This window comes from Vicugna pacos, chromosome 8, assembly GCF_048564905.1.
Source record: "Vicugna pacos chromosome 8, VicPac4, whole genome shotgun sequence".
Taxonomy (NCBI): Eukaryota; Metazoa; Chordata; class Mammalia; order Artiodactyla; family Camelidae; genus Vicugna; species Vicugna pacos.
Window position 1 is genome coordinate 8,427,217 of NC_132994.1, and position 22,281 is coordinate 8,449,497.

A 22,281-nucleotide genomic window follows, 5' to 3' on the forward strand; every position below is an offset into this window, starting at 1 on the left:
CTTACTATTCTATTGTTTTACTATTCTATCTTTTACTGTTCTATTGTTTCTGACATAGAAAGTAAAAGTCAGCTTGTACTGCGAAGGTGTGAGGTGCTGTTACTAAGTCCAAATTCATTCTGTTTGCTGCAAGACAGGCCAGTAAATCAGGAGATGATGTGTTGGGGCAAGGAATAGCAACTTTATTCGGGAAGCTGGCAGACCAAGAAGATGGCAGACTAATGTCCTGGATAACCACCTTCCCCAAGTCAGAATTCAGGCTCCTTTGATAACAAAAAGGGGAGGGAGTGTGGTTGGTTGGTTGATTCAAACTTCTTGGTGTAGGAATTCTTTGTTCCTGGAATCCTTTGGTGTTTCTGCTGTCCATGTAGGCCAGGTCATGGTGCGCCTATAAAAACTCCAAAAAAATGAATGCTATTTTCAGTGTTGATGGTGACCTATGGACCAATGCACATAACAGATTGAAAATTGAGTTATTAAGAAGCAAAATTCTTGTATCTTAAAAAAAAACCCACATTTTATTTGTTTGGAAGCAACAAATTAAGAAATAAGGATTTCATTTAGGAAAAACCATAAAATATAATGTATATTTTTATTACTAAGCTTCCTATGATGTGTCTGTGTGTATATATATATTTATTTCTGGGGATTGACAAATTTTTATCGAGATGCCTAATATATCTATGAAAACTGTCCTTCAACCTAGGCAAAACTGCTGGGGCTGTTCAGACCCATTCCTGCACATAAGGGGTCTCTTAAGTTCTTTACCTCACTGCAGATGATGGAAGCAGTTCATTCTGCTGTCTCCTGACCGAGGTGGATGTAAATTAATTAACAACTTAATGTGAACCATGTGTAAGTTCTAAAGTTTATAAAAGCAGTACTGAAGTATCTCACACATAAATATTTGGGATTTGTTGCCTAAGGAAACCCTGTGTTTCTATAATTGGATCCTTCCTTGGGAGTGACTGGCATTGCTACAGCTGGTTTCAGCTATCCTTGGGAACAAGATTGCCCTAGTAATTATTTCCTTTTATTTCAGGATTCTTTAAAACTTTCTGACAGGAGCTGGGGAAAGGGAGACAAAAGAGAAATATTTTCCTTTCTATTAATTCATTATAAACCAGGTATGTGTGAAAAAACAACCTGGGGCACCTGAAACTCACTAGCATTTCCTTTTGTTTTCCATAGTAATCAACAGAATGATAGCTGTGATGGTTTCTGGACGTGACTCCAGTTGTAGAGTTTGATATTGTCTTCTTCTTTTTATTTTTAAGTTGTAGTGAGTTTAAAACAATTTAGAACTGATGTTTTTATCATCCGTAAAATGAGATTAACAGCTGGCTTCAATTGTATAGCAACTATAATTTATTCTGTGCCAGGATGTTTATCTCATTTAACCCTTATGGCCCCACTCAGAGGTATTACCTCCACTTTGCAGACAAGGACCTGGAGGTCCAAGGTACCGTCCTCTCCAATTCACAAGTTTCTGTGAAGGTTTAAGTAACAGACAAGACGGCAAAGTTCCTGGAGCCCCGTCATGTTCTATGAATGTTGACTTGCTTCCTTTCTTTCCTCCCTAGATTATGGGGAGGAGAGATGCTCCCTTCATGTGTATTTTCCTTTCCCACTTTTTTGCACTTAAACATGTGACATCAGTTTGTTACTGGGCATTACTATACAAGTGGGCTCATTTTAATATATGATTTCTGGTCAACAAGAAATAAAACCCTTTTCTGGCCTAAAACCAAAACAAACAAAAAGTAAACACTAACAAATCCCCAATACATCAGAGGGTAGTGCTAATTCCTAATCAGAATTTTGAGTTGATGATGCCTTTGGAGTGCACGTAAACTAGGGGTGAGGCTGTGAATTGGCCGTGAATAGTCCCTGTGATAGAGGCCGTCGCACGTACAGGACTTCAAGTTTAGAGCCTGGGCCTGATTTTGCTACTCAGCACTACTCCAGGGTCTGCCTGGTGGCTTGCTGGCCTCCACAGCTGCCGGTCCTGGAGATATCTGAAGTTCGGAGATGGTTCAAGTCTACCCTGAGAATCCATGGTGTTGGTCCCGGGTGAACCTCCCTTCACAGCAAAGCCTAAATACGATGGAAACCACTTGGAATAAGTAACCTAGTCCTACTTTCAGGTCTTGGCGAATCTGTCCTCTAGGAGTACAAGGGAAAGGTGTTTTTAGGAATGGGTGGCATTTGTCCCAGGACTGAGCTTAGCACTGAGCTGAGGTCATCTTCGATTTTTCAGTGAGGGAAATTGACATTCTTTTGCCCATGGTGGTGTCTGCAGTAATGAACACAAGGCTGCTCACGATCAGGGCGGTAATCCTGAAATCCCCGTGGTCTCAGCTTCGTGTCCTTCCTCACATTCTCCGTGGCTGGGCCAGTCATCTGACCGGTGTAAGCTGAGGTTGTTAATGGTCCATTTCACTAATGTTTAAGCAAGTGATATTGAAACAGTTGGCTTAGGTAGACTACTAATTTCATTAACAGACATGGGAATTACATCTCTTATCTTTTTATCTCTTCATAAGAATTTTTATCATTTATTGTTTTGCCACTGTCACCTTGTAATAGGGATGTTTACTTTCCTCTCCTCCTCGATTTGACTCAGTAAACATTTATCTCAGGCACAGAAAAATGTGACATGGATTAGGCAGTGACTCCAGTAACGTGTTACTATAATTGATATGACCACTGGGTGGCAGGCTGATGCAAAGTGGCAGCGCCCTGGGAAACTGGAGTCTCTGGCCAGAAGGGCAGGCAGGCTTTTCCTGGATTCAGAATGCAAGCTGGCTGAATACAAGCATCTGTCACCTTACAGACCTGTGGCCCCAATTACCATTCCTCCTCGTTTCTGCTTGTGGACCTTCAAACACAAGAGACTAAGCATCCTATTCCAGGTAATAGAGCTATTTCCTCACCATTGTAATGTGACCCCAGGGCCCCTTACACAGACATCTAGAATTCAGAGGGGTCACGGTCTAAAATTTTTGAGTCTTTTCTGAAAACTCCTATAATCCTGTAACAAGAATTTTAAAATACAAAATAACCCCGATTAGGAATTAGTCAGTGCTACCCTCTAATGTATTGGGGATTTGTTGGTTCAAGGCGTCCCCCTCCACCAAAATCTGGGAATGCCCTTACATAAAGTGACATGGTATTTTCACGCAACCCATATCTATCCTCCCATTTACATTTACTCACCTCTAGATTACATACAATACCTAATATAATGTAAATGCTATATAAATAGCTGTAAAAACAATGCAATTGCTATGTGAGTAGTTGCCAGTTCATGGCAAATTCATGTTTTGCCTTTTGGAAGTTTCTGGAGAATTTTTTGGAATATTTTCGATCTGTGGTTGGTTGAATATGCAGATGCAGAACTTGCAGGCCTGAGGGGCTGATTTTTAATAGAAAATTCAAGAGGTTCTACAGATAAACTCTTAGAACTGATAAGAGTTCAGCAGGGTTGGTGAATACAAGATCAACATACAAAAATTAATTATCTTTTATATCATCAATAACGCATTAGAAAATGCAGTTAAAAATATCATTTATGATAACATCAAGGACTATAAATCTGACAAAGGATATGAAGACCTTTATCAAGAAAAAGTATAAAATGTCATTATAGAACATAAAAACATAAACAGCAGGTTATTGTATGCCTATGTATGGGAGCATTCGATTTCAAAAAGGTGTTGATTTCCCTAAGTTAATCTCTAAGTTAAAAAAAAATTCAAATAAAAATGCCATCATGCTTTCCCCCATGGAACTAGACTGACTTGAAAGTTCATATGGGGAGTAATGGTCAGAGAACAGCCAAAAACAATTCTGGAAAGGGACTAGAAGAGGTAATTTACTTTTTACACACCAAAACTCAATATAAATTTATATTAATTAAAGCATGTGGTATCAGGCCCAATGATAGGAAAATAAATCAATGGAAGAGAAATAAGAGCTTAGAAATAGACTGAAGCACTTGTGGCAAATTGATATAAATGTGGTATATTACAATTTCTTTCTGTGATTGGCAAAACTCAAAATAGCAATGGCTTAAACAAGGTAGCTGTTTATTTCTCTCTCACCTGTTAATCCAGAGGAACTCAGGGGCCTAGATTTTTATCTTTTTATACCACTGTGCATGGCCTACTTTTCTAAGCTCCACTAATGGTTCAGGATGACTTCTGCAGCTCCAGCCAACATATCTTCATTCCATCAGCAGGGAAGAGGTTAAGGAAGGAAAAAAGCATGCCTTCTCCCCTTGGGGACATTTCCTGTAGGTTGCTCACACTACTTCCACTAACAGCTCATTGGCCAGAACATGGCCACACCTAGCTCCAAGTAAGGCTGGGAAATGTAGTTAATTCTGGATGCCCAGGTTTCCAATTAAAAATCTACTACAGAAGGAAGAGGAGAAAGGATATCGAGGAAGCAGAAGATTCTGCTACAGGTGGCAAAACAAGTCAAAGGAAAAAGTTTCGTTATTTAATATAGATGTTGGGACAGTGGATTCATGTAAAATTAGGTACATTCTCCACACTATACAAAGATGAATTAAAAACTTACATGTGAAAAATGAAACTTTAAGGGTGCCTGAAGAAAATATAAGAGATTATCTTTATGATTGCAGTAGGAGATTTTTTTTAAAACAGAAGACACAAAAAGCACAACCCATTAAGTAAAAGTGTGATAGATTTTCCCACAGTAATTAGAAACTTCTGTACCACAAAGGACAGAATAAACAAAAATGAGGGACTGAGGAAGACATTTGTAATTTATATATTAAGGTACCATTAGAATCTAGAACATAGAGTTTCCATAAATCTGTAAGAAAAAGACAACCTAATACACACTGGACCAAAGGCTTCATGAGGTGATTTACAGAAGATGAAAACAGAATGCTAAGCCACACCTAATTGTGCCAAATACCTTTTTATTGTGAAAAGAATTTAAGAGAACTTCTTTTCCACTGGAAAAAAGATAAAAAGAAAGAAAATAAAAAGGTAATTAATACGTGAACATGTACTCAACCTGTTACTGAGTCCAGACTCATTCTGCTCACCGCACGACAGGCCAATAAATTGGGAGACGAGGTGTCGTGGCAAGGAGCAGTGACTTTATTTGGAAAGCCAGCAGACAGAGAGGATGGCAGGCTAATGTCCTGGAGAACCATCCTGCTCCAGTCTGAATACAGGCTCCTTTTATACAAAACAAAACAAAACAAAACAAACAAAAAAACAGGGGAGAGGGTGTGGGTGGTTGTTGCCAACTTCTTGGTGTAGGAATTCTTTGTTCCTGCAGCTGTCCACGTGGGCCAGCTCACGGTGCTCCTGCAAGTCCTCCGACAATTCAAACAATTCTGCAACTTACTATCTTTGCGTGAGTGCAGAGCTAGCAAGACTAAGCCTAGGGAACAGGGCACAGCGGTTAAGTCCAAAGGAACAGATCCAGTGTGGAGTCAGATTTGTTCTCCTCTATTACAAACCTTATTGGGGAGTAGGATATTGAATGGTGAGTAAAACACTGAGTGGAAGGATGTATTCTAAATTACAATGATGCTTGCTTCTGGACAGACAATATCAAATATCTAATAGGAAGAACCAGACAGGAGAAGAGGACAAAGGAAGTTTAATTTGTTACAAAGCTCCTCATCTTTAAGTTAAAAAAAAAAAAGTGAGAAGGAAAGGACAAAACCACACCAAAAGCCCACTCAGTCAGGCTTTTCTCTACTTCACTGCCATACTCTTTGGATGGGGCCCAGTGAGGGCTGCTTACCCACTGCCCTTGTCTGCACGGCAGACAGCGGAGGGGACAGCTGGAGAGTCACAGCACTTTCCCTCTCCAAGGCCATGGCTGAGAAGGGTGGACCGCCATTTGTGCAGAAGCCTGGGTCTGGTTCTCTTTGCTGCCATATCTCTTAAGATGGGAAATGCAGGAATCCTATCTTGACTTCTGATGAGGACCCCTGCTCATGTTTTCATCTTGCACATGGAGAGCGCACCCTTTTCTCTGACATCCTCAGTAAGCTTTGCTGCTGTCTGACTCTTGGGGGCATACAGGATACCTGAGTCAATTTGTTCTCTCTCTGCAGGCTGTTCTCCAGGTTAAAGCCCAGGAATTCTTGGCAAAGTACCTGATAGTCCCTGACCCATGGGTTGTTCCCAGATAATTATTTTTTAAAGGGAAAAAAATTAAAACAAGAAAAGATGATATGCAATAATACATTATTTCAGTAATCGAAAGACTCATCTGAAATGAAGTCCTCATTAAGATCTGGTTTCCTTGTGCTCTACATTGGAATTTGACATAACATTGTAAAATGACTGTAACTCAATAAAAAATGTAAAAATAAAAAAATTATTAAAAATAAATGTGGAAAAAAAATCTGGTTTCCTAACATATCTAAAAGGAAAACATCTTTCTGGGATCGCCCATGTACAAGACTAGTTTGATGGTGATGGTGGCGGGGATGACAGGCCTTCTAGGAGTCAAAGCATATACCTGGCGCCTGAAAAAGCCAGGAGCTCAGAACAGCGACTGTTTAGCTGAGGCTGGGAGGGGATCAGAGCCAAAAGTGATCAGACGTGCATGGCTTAATACAGGCTCAGGGTGAGCTTTGAAGTGGGGGCTGCGTGGCGAAGCAAATCAAGCCAGGATGGATGATACCTCAGAACCGAGTCTCAGGTCTGGAGGCAGGTCACCACGGAGACTAAAAGTGGGGATATATAGGTGGATTCATGATTCTATTTTGTTTCCATTTCAAGTCATTTAAACTTTTTGAACCTTGACTCTCTGATTTATGTTCTAAATATATCAGGTACAGATTTATGTCATTATAGTTATATCATTTTTATTCTTTTTCCTTTATACAATTCCCTTTAGCAGAAACCTGTGATTTGGTAGAAGTTCAGCAAGCAAACTCATTTTAGCGCAAGGAGGTAAATACACTCTTAGAACAGCCATTGAAGCCTGATGATATTTATGGCTAAAATTGGCTGTAGAAAGGTATGCCACATTCAAAACAAAAAATACTGAAGAATGGGTGGGGAGCTTGCCCTCTGGGCCAAGAAGGCTTAACCTTAGTGGAAATCACTGACCTCAAGGGTGCGTTGTGTCTTGGGGCAGACAGGACACGAAAGATCAGAGTCCCAGCTGGGAGGGGCCTGAAACTCTGGCACTGACTCAGGGGTTCCCTCCAGCTGGAGACGTCCTGATGGGGAAGGGGACATTTGGGGCCGTCCAGGGCTGCTGCAGCCACTTAACTGTACATTCAGGGATCCAGGTGCTTTCCACCTGCCTTTCCTCTCGGCCATCCTCCGGTGGCTTTCATCCTCTTGAGTCACAAGGAGAGATGTCCAGGTTCTGGGCCAGATGAAGGTGAAAAACCAGGACCTACTCTTGAGGTGCTGTGTCCCGCCCTCACATTGTTTTTTTTTTTTTTTTTTTAGGCAGGTAATTAGGCTTGTTTGATTGTTTGTTTATAATGGAGGTGCTGGGGATTGAACCCAGGACCTCATGCTTACTAATAAGCAAGTGCTCTACCGCTGAGCTATATCCTCCCCCTCCCCTGCATTTTTGTTAATGGAGATAATGCTTCCCCTGTGGTCTTCTTTTTTGTCTCATTGTGCAGAATGATGTCACACAGCCATGTCTAGCTGAATTGAGCCTGGAAAGGTGTATTTTAGCTTCCTGCCTCCCTGGCAAAGGAGTATATGGCAGAGGGAGGCAGTAGATAGCTTTTTGGTAGCCAGTCTACAGTGTTTATTTCTAGGGAAGTAGATGGTGACCCAGGAGGTGCCCAAAAGCCAAAAGTGAACAATGAAAATGAAAAACAAAGAAAAGCCAGGAAGTTAAAATGTGAGTAACAGGGCAAAGCAGGAGTTTTAGGTCACTGTGACAATTAACTTTTGGTGTGTTGTGTAAAGTTGGCCAGGTTTAGAAATCTTGACACTGACTCTTGGTTCTGCCTCCTTTAAAAAATTAAAACAATTTAAATTTAAATTCAGTGTTTAAAAAATTACATTTGCATGCAATTTAAAGACTGAAATAATTCTACAATAAGATTTAGTGGAAAAAGAAAAACCAGCAGTTCTTTTTACCTACATTGTCTATTTCCAGAGGAAGCCATTTTTTAATTTTTAAAAATGTTTTATTATTTTTATTAAATTATAGTTGATGTACAATATTATGTAAGTTATATAATCAATATAGTAATTCACAATTGTTACAGCTTATACTCCATTCAGCGGAAGCGATTTTTTGATTTCAAGTTCACGTTTTTTTGTTTGTTTTACGAGGGGGAGGTAGTTGGGTTTATCTATTTATATATGTTTGGAGGAGGTGCTGGGGATTGAACCCAGGACCTTGTGCATGCTAAGCATGTGCTCCACCACTGAGCTATACCCTCCCCCTAGAGGAAGCCATTTTAAATGGAGAATTTTCTTTGGTGGATTTTCCAGCTCAAATTCCATCTTTTCCGCCAGCTTTCCATTTCTTCCTTGAGGTCTTAACTAGGTATCTTTCTTAGGCTGTGGTAATTTGGGACAAAATTTTTGGTCATAATTTTCATCTTCTCTGTCAAATTTTTCGGTGGGAATTATTAGTCATTTTTCTGTTTTCATTTTTTCTTCTGAACTGAATTTTCTTGTACCTTTATATAAATCTTGTTTTGGTACAAAAACTATTTCATTATGGAAAAGTTCAACCATATGCCGAAGTAGAGAGAAGGGGTCAGTGAATTCCCACGTACCCATCATCCAGCCTTAAGAACCATCAACTTACAGCCATGTAATTCCATCTCAGCCCTACCTGTTTGTCTACTCCTGTAGTATAATTATATATAGTAAAATATTCATAATGTAAAATTTACCATTTTGCCCATTTTAAGTGTACAGTTCTGTGGCATTAAATACTTTCACATTGTTGTGTAACCGTCACTACCATCCATCTCTAGAAATTTTTAATCTCCCCAAACTAAAACTTGCTACCCATTTAAATAATAACTCTCCATTCCCCACTCTTCTCAGTCTGGCAACCACCAGTAGAATGTGCTTTCTATCTTTGTGAATTTGACCACTCTGGGCACCTCAGATAAATGGAATCGTACAGTATTTGCCCTGCTGTGACTTGCTTATTTCACTTAGCATGATGCCGTCAGGGTTCAAGCATGTTATAGCACGTGTCAGAACTTTTCTGAATAATCTCCCATGGTATGAATATGCCACATTTTGTTTATCCATTAATTCATCAAGGAACAGTCAGGTGACTTTCACCTTTTAGCTCTTGGGAATAACGCTTCTGTGAGCATGGGTGTAAACGTATCTGAGTGCCCGCTTTTAATTCTTTAGGGTCTATACCCAGAAGTGGAATTACTGGATCATACGGCAATTCCATGTTTAATTTTTTTGAGGCACTGTCATGCAGTTTTCCACAGTAGCTGCACCATTTAATCTTCTTACCAGCAGTGCAGAGGGGTTTCAATTTCTCCACACCCATTCTAATGTTTGTTACTTTCTGTGGCTGCTAATGGCTCAGACCCTTCAGGAGAGAAAATTTGGGTGAACCCATCATGCAAAGAACCATGACCAGCCTTCCTGCTTACTGAGGGCAGAGGAATAGGCAGTTGAAGAAGGTGGTTGCAAATACAACTATGTAACCAGGAGCAGAAATAAGGACTGTAATAGCTATTTGCATTGCCTTCTTAGAAAAAAAAAGTGACAACGAATGTATGTATGTTCATGTATAACTGGAAAATTGTGCTCTACACTGGAATTTGACACAACATTGTAAAATGACTAAAACTCAATTAAAAAAATGTTTAAAAAGATAAAATAAATCTGCCTAGATTGAATTTTATAAAATGACTGGAGGTTGTAAAACTTTCTAGATGTCTTTGTGGAATGCGACACTATCAGGTATCTTTTGGAATCCCTCTTACATTTGCCTGCGTCTAGAATATGCCTGGATATACTGATCCATCTTGTGAAGTAAAGCTTGATGTCCAACTTCCTTTTCTTACCAAAGTGCCCCCCAATTGCCTCCACTTTTAGACCCTCTGCGGCCCACTGTTCACTGAAATAAAGCAGAATTTCAGTCCCTCTTTCAGGCCTGCTGAATCAGCACCTGCATTTTGCTGCGATTCTCATACACACAATTAGAGTTTGAGAAACACTGATTTAGCCCCTGACACAGCCCGCACTTGACCTTGAACAACAGAGGTGAGGAAGCCAGACCAGCAGTAACAGATGTGTCAGGGGCAGGATCTGTACCAAGGTCCTGGGCCCACTGCTGCCCTTTCGCTTAACCCGAGCCCTGCCTGCAAAGGAAGTCAGCCACTAAAATAGGCGCATGTGGGAGACAGGAGGACACAGGGACCTCTGCAAGGGTGAAGAAGGGTGGCACAGGAAAGGAAGGAAAGCGGTTCCTGGACTCCAAAACCACAGCGTGTCTAGGTGCTACTTTTCCCCTTATTTAGCCCATAGCTTTGCCACTGACACAACCCTTTGCTGACCTCTTTTCCTTTTGCATTTTTCCCCGTATTAAAATGTCACCATCTAAAACTTGTCTGTATGAAAACTAGAAACTTTACGTTGTCAGGGACTGAATGTGCCTGTTTTCCAACAGTTTCTGGCAGTTCCTGGCTTTTATGGTGTAGTCATGGTGAAACCTGAGTCATCTAAAGATGGTGACAGTGCCAAGGAGCTGCGCACAAGCCAGACTGCAGGAGCTGGCGCTCAGCCACTGCTGGGCACCCTGGGCCACTGGCCCCCCTGGGGACAGGAGAGCCACCCTAGTTCTAACAGTGTTGGTACAAACAGCTCCAAGCCTTGCAGTGCTGATGAATGCTTCCTGCAGCAGATGGGCTTAGAGACAGCCCCAAGTGTAAAGTATCTCCCCACATGTGTTTCTCAGAGTTCAAGAAGCAACACCTAACTTTCACATGTGCCACAGTTCTTTTCTCCCTCTTTTCTTTTTAAAGCTGAGAAACCACATTTTCCCGGAGAGGCAAACACTATACCTCACTTTTTGCTTTAAGGGGAAAGAAAAAGGTTTTCTCTTGTGTTTATTCATATACATTAAATAACAACGTGTGTGTGTGTGTGTGTGTGTGTGTGTGTGTGTGTGTACGTGTGTACGTGCCTTTTCTCTAAAATTCTGACTCAGTTTGCAGGACAATGACTGATTTTTTCCCACCTCACATAGCTGCTATGATTTCTCCACACAAGGATGGGCCTGTTTACGCACACCGGGGAACCGTTGGTGGAGCGCTAGTGTAAACAGCCCCAGGAGCCTGGTGGGCCGGGGCGCCCTGCGTTCTCCGCGGGGAGCGGGGGTGCGGGGGCCAGGTTGGGCTGACCGCACCCCGCCGGCCCAGGGTTTGTGATGTTTGCCGGGGAGGCGAGGAGCGCCATTGTGATGCAGCTGGGAGGGGTGGAGCCACCGAGTCCCGGCTCAAATTAGATCCTTCTCTCTGCTGGGCGCCCGGGCGCGCCCAGTGCCGTTTGCTAAACTCCAGAGTCGGGGAGAAATCTGGGAGGAGGTGGGTCGCCACACCCCCGGTGCCTGCGAGTTTTCTTCAGAGCCCGGGGTGCCGGGCACAGGCCACCAAGATGCTGGGCCCTCGGCTCATGACCACCGCCCACCTCTTCTGCTTATGGAGCTCGGTGCTGGCCGCCACCTCCGGGTAGGAGCGCAGGGGGCGCGCGGGGCAGGGTGGGGTGGGGTGGAGGCGAGCCTCAGCCAGACCCTGGCTTGGAGGTTTGATCGTATTTGTCCTCTGAGCTGGTTCTCCATGGGACAGTTACTTTGTCCACCCACGAGGTTGCTGAAGCGTCTCTGGCCGTAACTGTTTTCTAAAGACAGTTGTTTTACTTTTAGTCCACATTGCCCCTGTGATTTTCTCAATTTTTTGCTCCCAAATAATAACGCGTTTTTCTTTCAAAGACTTTTTTTCCTTCCCTAAACGAGATATCCCAACTTTGGCACTGACAAGGTGTGGCTGAGGTGACTGAAGCACGGGTTCAAGTGCAGACTTTGTAGGGAGATACCTTGTGAGACACCCAAGTAATAGAAAGCCCTTGCCACCCTGCACCCCCATCCCCCAACCCCCTCCCCGCAAAGGTTTTTGCCTTTGAGCCCTAACCCCAAGCTCGAGCAGAGAAAGTGCTGTTTTAGCGATTTTTATGCTCTGCATCTGGAAAAGTCACCAAGGATAGTTGAATTTCAGTTGGTATACTTTAATCAGTGGTGTCAGTTAGGTGATGTTTTCTTGGGTAGATGCCGAAGCATTAAGATTTGAATAAGAAACAGGCAAAATTCGTGTGTGTGTGTGTGTGTGTGTGTGTGTGTGTGTGTGTGTGTGTGTGTGTGTGTGTGTGTGTGTGTGTAAGCCAAAAAAAAAAAAAAGTCACGCTGGGATGAGATCCTCTGTAAAGGAGAAGTTTAGAGGCTTGTACTTTGCCAGTAACTTCTGCATGTCCCAGTGTAAGCTATACTGTGCTGTTTGTGGTTTATAAAATGGAAATTATAACATAGGCCATCCGCTAGTGGTGCATGAATTACTGTGTTAAAATTGATTTATGAGAAATTACAGCATGATAAATGTAATTAACACTGCTGTGTGTTATATATGAACGTTATTAAGAGAGTAAATCCTTGGAGTTCTGATCATGAGGAAAAATTATATTTTTTCCATTTCTTTAATTTTGTGTCTAAATGAGATGATGGATGTTCACTAAAGTCATAATCACGATGCTGTGTAAGTCAAATCCGTATCTATACACTTTAAACTTACATGGTGCTGTGTGTCAGTTACATCTCAATAAAGCTGGATAAAAATTGATTTATGGCTGCTATTGTTATAATAGCATGTCAGTGCCGTTGTTAAGTGGAGCAGTGGGGCAATACTAATTGGAACAATTGCAGTTGGCACCATGCAAGGAGGCTGTCTCAATATTTACAAAATTTGAGGATCTCAAAAGATGAAGATGTGAGGCTAAGAAACTTTGTTTTCCCCTCCTTTAGGCCCAGGTTTCTGGTGACAGCTCCAGGGATCATCAGGCCTGGAGGAAATGTGACTGTTGGGGTGGAGCTTCTGGAACACAGCCCCGCACAGGTCACTGTGAAGGCAGAGCTGGTCAAGATGGCAGCCAACCTCACCGTCTCTGTGCTGGAAGCAGAAGGAGTCTTTGAAAAAGGTAAGGTGAATAACAGAGTCTTACCCTCCTGCAGAAGTAACTGGAGTGTGTTGATAAAGCTGTGTGCTAGGTGACTTAATGGAGAAGCCCCACATTTTCGGTAGCTTACATGATACACTTTTTTTTTTTCGTGTGAGAAAGGCTTTATTCATCCGCCTCACAATTCTTATAAGAGAAAGTTGGTAAACAGTAACATCTTGAATAATTGCACTCTTCATTTTTTTCTAGTTCATTTTTTTCTCCCATTTTTAAGAGACGGCACCTTAGAACCAAAAAAACTTGTTTCTTTAACTTAAAAAAAAATCTTCACACTGTAAGCATCAACAACTTAAGTTACTTTGAAAGAACTTCGAACAAGCAAGCAGAACCCACTTACTTCCCATTTCATAATACACTTTGAATCCTTACTCATGTGAGTCCGAAATGGTGTTTCTGGGATGCTCTTCTGGGTGGAGATTCCGAGACCCAGGTTCCTTCCACTTCGTGGCTCCATCGTCATTAATACATGGATTCCAAGTCTGCTGCTGAAGAGCATGGAGTTTCTCTTACAGTGCAGGCCTGATGTGGTCATATCACTCTTCTTCTGATGGCCACGGTTAGCTGCACAGGAGGCTGGGCGTGTGGGCCGTAATGAACAGTCTGACACAAACCATAGTTATGTATGGTTTACACAAGCTGTGCATAACTGTATTTCTTTATTGAGTACAGAGGATTTTACTAAGTAGGCCTATGGGAAGGGAAAGATGAGTCATAGTTAAAAAACCTAGTTTTATGGAATATTTTTTAGTTTTTTTAAGTAGCAGAAAAAAAGACAAATAATGTAACAGTGGGAGTCATTTGTAAAAGAATCCACATCTCCTGTTTGAAGTTTGGGTTCTAACTAGGCCCAGGATTAAATTGGGTCAATGAATGTCTCCTTTTTCAATACTAAGGGAAAAATAATTTTGGGGGGGTAAACAGTTAAATATGCAGATTTTTCTTTCATTAAAATGAGTATTTTTTTTCCCAATTGAAAGAATAATCTATACTCAGTACTTACAACCTGATAAACACTGGAAGTAAAGGAAATAAACCAAAAATCACCTGCAATCCCACCACCCCAACTATAAACACTTAATCATGTTTAGATGTTTAGTCAGAGGCCAGAAATTGAGGCATAAATTCATATTATGTTAAGAGTTATCTTTTAAAAACATCATTTAAGGGCACAAAATGAAAGCTAGATGGGGTTCCACAGTACTCTGTTATATAAATGTTTATCCTTTACCAGCACAGAGAAATTAACCTCCTCATGAAATGAGATAAAATCAAAGTTTATCTACATCCAAGGTTCTTTCTGCACTGGGAAGTTGACCGACTGGGTGGGTTAGTTTGGGATAGGAGTCAGGAAGAGGTGATGTGTGCAGGGGCCAGACCACGTTGTCTTTCATAGGTATGATGTCAGGGAATTGGGAGGCCTTGTTTCCCTGGAGAGGAAATGTAGTTAGTGCTTAAGATGTGAGATTGAGTCTTAGTACTAGCTGTGTGATCTTGGGCAGGTTACTTAACTGCTCTGAGCCTCAATTTCCTCATCTATAAAATGGGGATAAGGTACTTCCCAGGGTTGTTACAAAGTTATAGTAAGTATCTAATACCTATTGGGCACTCAATAAACAATAGCTTGTTAGTACTGTAAGTAGTAATAACGTCAAAGAAGATGCCGGAAGTGTCATTTCCATCTTATGTGGGGGTGGATCTCTACTTTTATTATTGAACTGTTTTATTATGAAAATGAATGAATTTTGGTTTTATGATAATGGATAAAGAAAATGTTGAAATACTAAATCAGAGCAGATGACACTTAAGGTAGCTCCACATTCATTATTTATTCATTAAGAATGATCATTTTGGCTCTAGTAGTGTGGCAGTTTTCCTACAGGGCAAAGGTCCAGAATAACAAGGATGATTTTGACTGATATTTGGTCTTTGCTTGGACATTTGCGTACCCTTATTCTAGAATTTCTCCTGCATTGTTTTTTCTGCAGTCACCTTTATCGGTCTCCTTTCTTTTTTTCTATAAACAAGTAGTATGAACACTGGGTGCATGTTATTGTGGCTTGGTTAAACTTTATTCTTAGATTTTCCCTTTGGGAGGAAAGTTGGTCATATGCCTTTGGGAAGGCTAAAGTGCTCAAGATTGTGTAGGACAACACTATCCTGGGAGCAGAATGGATCTTTGAAAAAGAGAAAGAAAATGTGCTACTTTCAGGGGCTGTTTTGGACTCAGTTGATGTCCAGTTTCATTGAAAATACCATTGGCTGGAGCATTCTCCCTCTTTCAAAGGAGAATGTTAACTTTGTTATCAGGGGCTGTGGGTCATTGTTCTCAGAGCAGATGCTTCCTGTAAGGTTAGGGCTGAAGGATCAAGACATTTCTCCCTCCTTGTCTTCACATCCTTTGCTTTATCTGATTTCTTCAGTTGTAACAGTATGTAGATAAAGGAGGACTTTCTGAATCAATGGGGTCTGGATCTTCCTAGGATTTATTTTTCTCCCCTGCCGCATAAACACAATACATACATATTAGGTCTCACTGTTTCGCCATTTCCTTATGAAGGCCTCCAAGAAGTTCCTGCCAAGAAAAGACTGATTTTAATAAAGATTCATCTTCTAGCAGAACTGGGTAAGGAGGCGGAGTTTCCGAGTGGCTGTTCTTCTTAGAAATTCCTGGGGCAGGGCAGTGTTTTACCATAACCATATTGCATTTCTAGCTTAGTTTGTGTCAGAAATAGTGACAGCTAAAGGATTTGAGTTGCAGAATATCTTAATAAAGGCAGAAAAGTATGGCTTGTCCTCAAGGAAGAGGTCATTTGTTTGACAGATATGGGGAAAATTTTGTTTACATTTTCATCCTTGAGCCCAGCAGCATGGATTACATTACAGCTAGCTTATTCATTTTTTAAAAATATATTAATTCTGTATTTATTGGGGATTGATTACTTTTATTTATTTATTTTTTTGTGAACAGTAACCTTTTAGAAAGTGTTTCTAGTGAACTTTGAGGAATTCTTTAAAGGTATATTAATGCCTCTTCAGTGGTGAGATTGAGACATTGAAGTGTACTTGTCATTATCAGAACTATCACCAGCATCACCACCACCATCGTCACCAGCACCATTATCACCACACCATTTCATCATCACCACCACCATCATCACCATCATCATCTCTGCGATGAATAGAACTAGGTTCATAATCTTTTGTTGTGTAAAATAGTTACACAAATATAATAGACAAAACATGGTAAAATTCAACAGGTAGTAATTACCAGAGGAGAGAAGGTGGAGCAGCTATTGGCATTTGAAGTCAAGACAGACAGTCTACTGGTTGGAGAGTGAGTCTGTCCCCTTATTTCTTACCTTCTTGGCTTTTACCTCTTCCTTTACTGTGATGTTGCCCTGGAGTTCCATGCCAAAGCAAGAAAACAAAGTTGAGAACATCTGAACTCACAGGTCATAAATGAGAATTATCTTCTCATCTGTTAAGATGTATGGAATAATTGAATTATTTATAATGTCCTTGAAACTATAATTTCTGCTTTATTTCCTGTTCTCTTTTTACAATTTGAAATACTATTTGTAAACTTTCAGTGTTTTTCCTGAATGAGATTTACTTCAGATTTTGATAAAGAATATACCCTTTTCCTCCACTAATGAATTCATTGTGGCTGGTTTCACAGAAACCTGATTTAAGAAAAATACCTAAACAAAATCTCGACTGCAGACTGGGGTCCTCAGCAGGGCATCTCCTGGCCTGGAGGCACTGATGATATATTTATGGTGCCAAGTCTACTTCCATCTTCTCGCTGAAGGATTTGGGAGAGATGGACTCTGAGACTGTGCCTCTGTCCTTTAATAACTGGCTTTTTCTTCTTGCCCTAAAATCTTGGAGCATTAATGGGTGTTTACATTCAGTTCTTTAAGAATTAAACCTTCTTCTTTGTCCTTTATTGTCTTTTTTTCTGTCTCCATTGACTGTGGGATATTTTATTTTCCATCTTAATCCAGTAAGAATGTGAAGTTAGTATTTTAAAATTTGAGATATTAGCTGAAAAGCTTTTTGGAAAATCATCCAATTCGGTTCGGATGGCTTTCTGGTGGACAAAGCTCCTGAACATACTTTTTGTAACTTGTAGATCAAAATCAGTGCTATGGTTTTTGTGAGAGTAGATTAATTAGAGAGCTGTGTGGGCAGGTCTCCCAGGGAAGTTTCACAGGCAGCCGTGCCAGGAAAGCTCAGTCTGAGCATGTAGTGACATGAGAATCATTTTTAAAGGGTGTGGGCCCTTCATTCACATGTCTTTGGTATTGTGTGTGGTGTATATTAATAGGGAGGTGGGACCTGAGGACAAAGGACCAGAGTGTAGTCATGACGTGCTTGGGCTCTGAAGCCAGGCTGCCTGGATGCCCTTCTGTTAGTGGTTGTGTGGCTGTCGGCCATGGCCATCTCACCAAGCTTCAGTTTTATCATCTGAAGAGTGGTGGTTCCTGCCTTGTACAATATGGTTATTGGGAGGACTAAATAAGTAACGTGTCTAAAGCACTATCACACATGGGAATTTTTAAAGAAGATGGTAGCTATGGTAATTATTAGAAAACGCTGGCAACAAACACATCGGAGGCAATTCTTAATCACCCTCTTGAGATGATCTTGAACTGGAAACTCTATAAAAGGCACATCACTAAGCGCGAATGGGAAAGGATGTAACGTATTAAATACTGAGTTTCCTTATAGTGCCGGGGACTTTATGCACACTTTTTAATCAGTAACCTGACGAGGAAGGTACTTTTATCTTCATTTTAGAGATGAAAAACTGAGGCTAAGAGAGGACCAGTAATTTTCCTAGGCTAACACAGTAAATGGTATAGCCTGAATGTTCTGTTGGTTCTGATGGTTCTGAACTTGAAGGTTTTGTACTGCCTGAGAGAGTGTGAAATATTTTTTGTTGCTTTGTTTGGGGAATTTGATGCAATGTGTATCAGCCGTCTTCCTCAAAAATCATTTTCTTCTTTGCTTATGGTAGTTTAGAGCTGGATCTCATGAAATCTAATCTGGATCCAAGAGTTGCAAGAGGCAATAGCAGCTCTCCTCCTAATTTAGTTTAGGCTTCATAGAATTTTGGAGCTGAATGGAACCTCAGGGATAAGCCAAATCAATCGCCTAATTTATGGCTGAGGAGACTGAGATGTGGTGTTGGTGACTTCCCCAAAAGCTGGAAGCAGATCTCAGGCCCCCAGATTTTCAGTGCAATGCTATTTACATTATACTCTGGGAAACTCTCCTAGCATGTGGGGAACTGTATGTAAGACCTAGGGGATATTTGCAAATGTTGATTTTTCTGATATGGAAAAAAATAAGGCTAACTAAGGAGTTTAAAAATGCTTACCTGTATTTTTGTGCGAGTTTCTTGTTTCAGCTCAAGGTGGAGTTGTTCTTTATGGACCAGTGGTTCTGCATCAGGTGGGGGTGGGGCTCGGTGCCTGAGAGCTCAACTAAAACTTAAATCCTATTGCTGTGTTTCTGGAAATGTGAGTCATACTTATGAAAAATGCAGATTCATGGTGGCCCCCTCAAGACCTGGGTAAGGTCTGGGAATCTAAACCTCATTTTAAGCAATCACTGCAAGTGGTTCTTACCCTCGTTAACATGGGAACAGCTGGGCTTCAGTTAGGAGGAGACTCATGGATTGTTCTTGACCCAGTGGTGGGAAGCTTGAGAGTGAGAGGCAAGTCTTAGCAAGTCTGTGATGATTCATGGCCGCTGAAGGGCTCCACCCAGATTTCTGTATTTGCCTTTCAAGCAGCCCCCAACCCTAAGCCTTGGTGTTAATTTAAAGCAATAGAGAAACATGTCTTGGGTTTTGATTGTGAATCAGTGACGGAGTGAAGTTGAAACTGAACAGACGGATTCTTTAAACTCCAAGTTAAACATGTGCTGCTCCTCTTCTAACACAGAATGAGTCACTGTCCCAGTGACTCACTGAGGGCTTGTGGTGGAAACAGAAATCAGATCTTGTAAGAATCTGGGCTGGGTTGCTGTTTGAACCTTTGTGTTATTAAGAGGGCTTCTCAGTGCTGGAACTCATTTCCCCAAGGACAGTTTCCCCCCATTAGTTGATTATTTATTGACTATTTGCTGTATGTGTATGGGAACCGTGAATGAATGGGGGGGTGGGCAGAAGAGGAAGGGAGGCGTTAGAGGAGGTGCAGAGGTTGTCGAAGGACATGTCTGATATTAAAAGCAGAGGAGGCCGGAGAGTTTTTATTTCTTGTTTGTGTAGAAAATTCAGTGTGGTTGGTAAATAGTGCTTCTTGTGTGTGACCCTGTGCTTGGTACGGTTACTTTTTACACCCAGAGCTATACAGATGTCCATTCATGAATGTTCCACCTCTGCTGACATAGTTGGCGTTTAGTGGGGGAAGTTATTTCACCTCTGAGAGAACACGAGGATGTGCCGGAGGAAGAACCCAGGGCTGGGAGAGGCAGTCATGGAAAGGAGATAGAGGTGTGTGTGTTTTCTGAGAAGATGTTACATCTGGCTTTATATGTATGTGTGGGGAGACGCCCAGATGGAGACGTTCTGCAGATAATTTTGACATTGCAGCTAGGGAGAGTTTAAGGCATTGTTTTCACAGAGGCAGACGATATTTGAAGTCTTGGCGGGAAGGCATGGGATGCACAAGAGAGATGGAGTTTATGGAAAGGACACGTCTGATGCCAGAAGCATGGAGGGAGGAAAAGAAATCAGTGAAATGAATGGGTGGGGAGCAGCCAGAGACAGGGATGGATTGGAGATGGTGAGGCGTCTCAGAAGCCAAGGGAAGAAAGAGTTACAAGAAGGAAGTAGTATCAAGTGTCCTGTACAGTTGGGGAGACATGGTAGTTCAGGACGGGGGCTCTGAAGCCACACTGGAACTGGGCCCTTAGCACGACCTCTTACTGCCTTTGTGACCTTGGGCAAGTTGCTTCGTTGCGTCTAGTCCCAGTTTCTTCATCTGCATAATGGTGACAGGAATAGTACCTGCCCCAGAACATTGCTGTGGGGATTAAATGAAACAATGCTTTAGAGCCGTATTGCCCAATATGGTAGCCACTGGCCACATGTGGCTTTTGAGCACTTAAAATGTGGCTTGTACGTATTATGATGGACTGTGAGGACTGGATTTTGAATACTTAGTGCCAAATAATGCAAAAAACCCAATCATTTTTTTATATTGATTGCACATTTAATGGTAGTATTTTGGATATATGGGGCTAAATAAAATATGTTTTTAAACTTAATTTCACCTGTTTGTTTTTCTTTTTGCAACATACTGCTTTAGGACATTGACTGCAGTGCCTGGCACACACAGTAAACATTTGGGCACGTCAGCTATGTTGCACCAGGCATCCCCCTACATAGACATTAGCTCTGATGCCTCCCTTCTGAGCATGTGCCTGTGGCATGAGACCAGGAGTCTCTGTAGATGGGCCTTTGGTTCTCACTCGATTGGGCCTTCAACCTTATTTCTTTGTCTTTGAGGAAGGAGGATGTCTCCCTTAAAAGAGCACCATGCCATAGGGGTTGGTAAATTTTTTCCATAAAGGGCCGGATAATCAATACTGTAGGTTTGCCTGCCAGTGGACTTTGTTGCAGCTACTAGACGTGGCCTTTGCAGCAGGAAAGCAGCCACAGAGGACACGTTAACCAATGAACGTGCTTGAGGACCAATGGAAATTTATCTATAAGCTCTGAATTTAGGGTTCCTGTAATTTCACGTGTCACAAAATAAGATTATTTTTATTTTCCCCAGCTATTTAAAAATGCAAAATCAACATAGCTGACCATAGATGTGGGCACAGTGACCTAACTCAGCATGGGACAGAAGCTCACTCCTAGGCCGGCCAGCAAGGACTAAGGCACATTCTATTGGAAACATAGTTCATAATACAGGGAATAAAAACATTCTCCTGAAGAAGGGAGCCACAGTCATGGCTAAGAAAAAAAATCTATTAGAATAATGGGACACAAAATCAAGATAATAATTTAGAATACTTACATAGACTAATACCAAAACTATTTACTTGATAATACATATTCAATGTTCCTAGAAAATAAAACTCTAGAATGAAGATTTTTTGTTTAAGTTGAAGTATAGTCAGTTTGCAATGTTGCGTCAATTTCTGGTACAACATAATAGAAGATTTGAATTTGAGAAAAAATAAATTCATAACAGACCTTTAAAAAAATGCAAAACCACTTTTATTTCATGAACTGTACAAGAGCAGGCCTGGCCCAGGCTTGACCCATGGGCAGTCGATTGCTGACTCTACTGTAATAAATGCCCTGTCCGTTTGGCCGCCCAGAGCCTGGCTTGACTTGGTTTTTCAGTGTATAGAACCTAACATTTAGTTTATATTGTACCATTTTATTTATTTTACTTATAGTAGTTTCATTTGACTTGTTTTATGCTGAGTGGTCTAAATGGAACAAAACATTGTTTATGAAACACTTCTTTACTGAGATATTTATAAGCAAGGGAAGGCAGGAGAGGAAAAAAAAAAAAAGAGTAAGGGACCAAAGGAAATTTTTTTGTTTTATTTTGCTTGAAATACTTGTGTTTTCTGTATCGATTGAATTCACTGAAGTTCCTTGACTTAAAAATGCCATTAAACTGTGAAGCAGAAAAATTATATTTTAAGATTTTGTCTTCACGGATTTGTGGTAGAAACCCCATTTCCCACCCTGTCCATCTGAGATCAAAGAAAATGCTGAATAATGAGAGAATATTTTAATAACTTGACAAAGAGGTAAAATTTTTCAGCTCAAAAAGTGATTTCCTTAAGTTTATTACTATATATTACTGAGTAGCGGAGAGTTGCCAAAAGCCATCAGGTAGTAAATGCTAGGTCAGGCATATATATGGTGGAAAGTCCTTTTTTCCCCCCTTGGAGGATATTTCAGGACCCAGTTGGATTTCCAATTACACACTCTCTCCCTTCAGTGACTCTCTGCAGTGCTGTCTGGCGAGCACAGATGTCAGAA

The 22,281-nt window shown here is 41.1% G+C and overlaps 1 protein-coding gene and 1 non-coding gene across 4 annotated transcripts in view; one reads left to right on the forward strand and one right to left on the reverse strand.

Moving 5' to 3' along the window:
* Positions 1–7,505: 7,505 nt before the first annotated feature.
* Positions 7,506–7,581, reverse strand: TRNAN-AUU (transfer RNA asparagine (anticodon AUU)). Its single transcript is given in 2 exon segments — positions 7,506–7,541; positions 7,545–7,581. It is a non-coding gene; the product is annotated as a tRNA-Asn (tRNA).
* A 3,830-nt stretch (positions 7,582–11,411) lies between these two features.
* Positions 11,412–22,281, forward strand: part of CD109 (CD109 molecule) — a 111,927-nt gene continuing 101,057 nt past the window's right edge. For 2 of the 3 annotated variants that reach the window (XM_072966276.1, XM_072966277.1), the window contains exons 1-2: positions 11,412–11,704; positions 13,045–13,217. In XM_072966276.1, coding sequence (XP_072822377.1) covers positions 11,631–11,704; positions 13,045–13,217 — 247 coding nt within the window. In that variant the 5' untranslated portion in view covers positions 11,412–11,630. The remainder of the gene's footprint in view (positions 11,705–13,044; positions 13,218–22,281) is intronic. The other variant, XM_072966275.1, reaches the window with a different exon arrangement.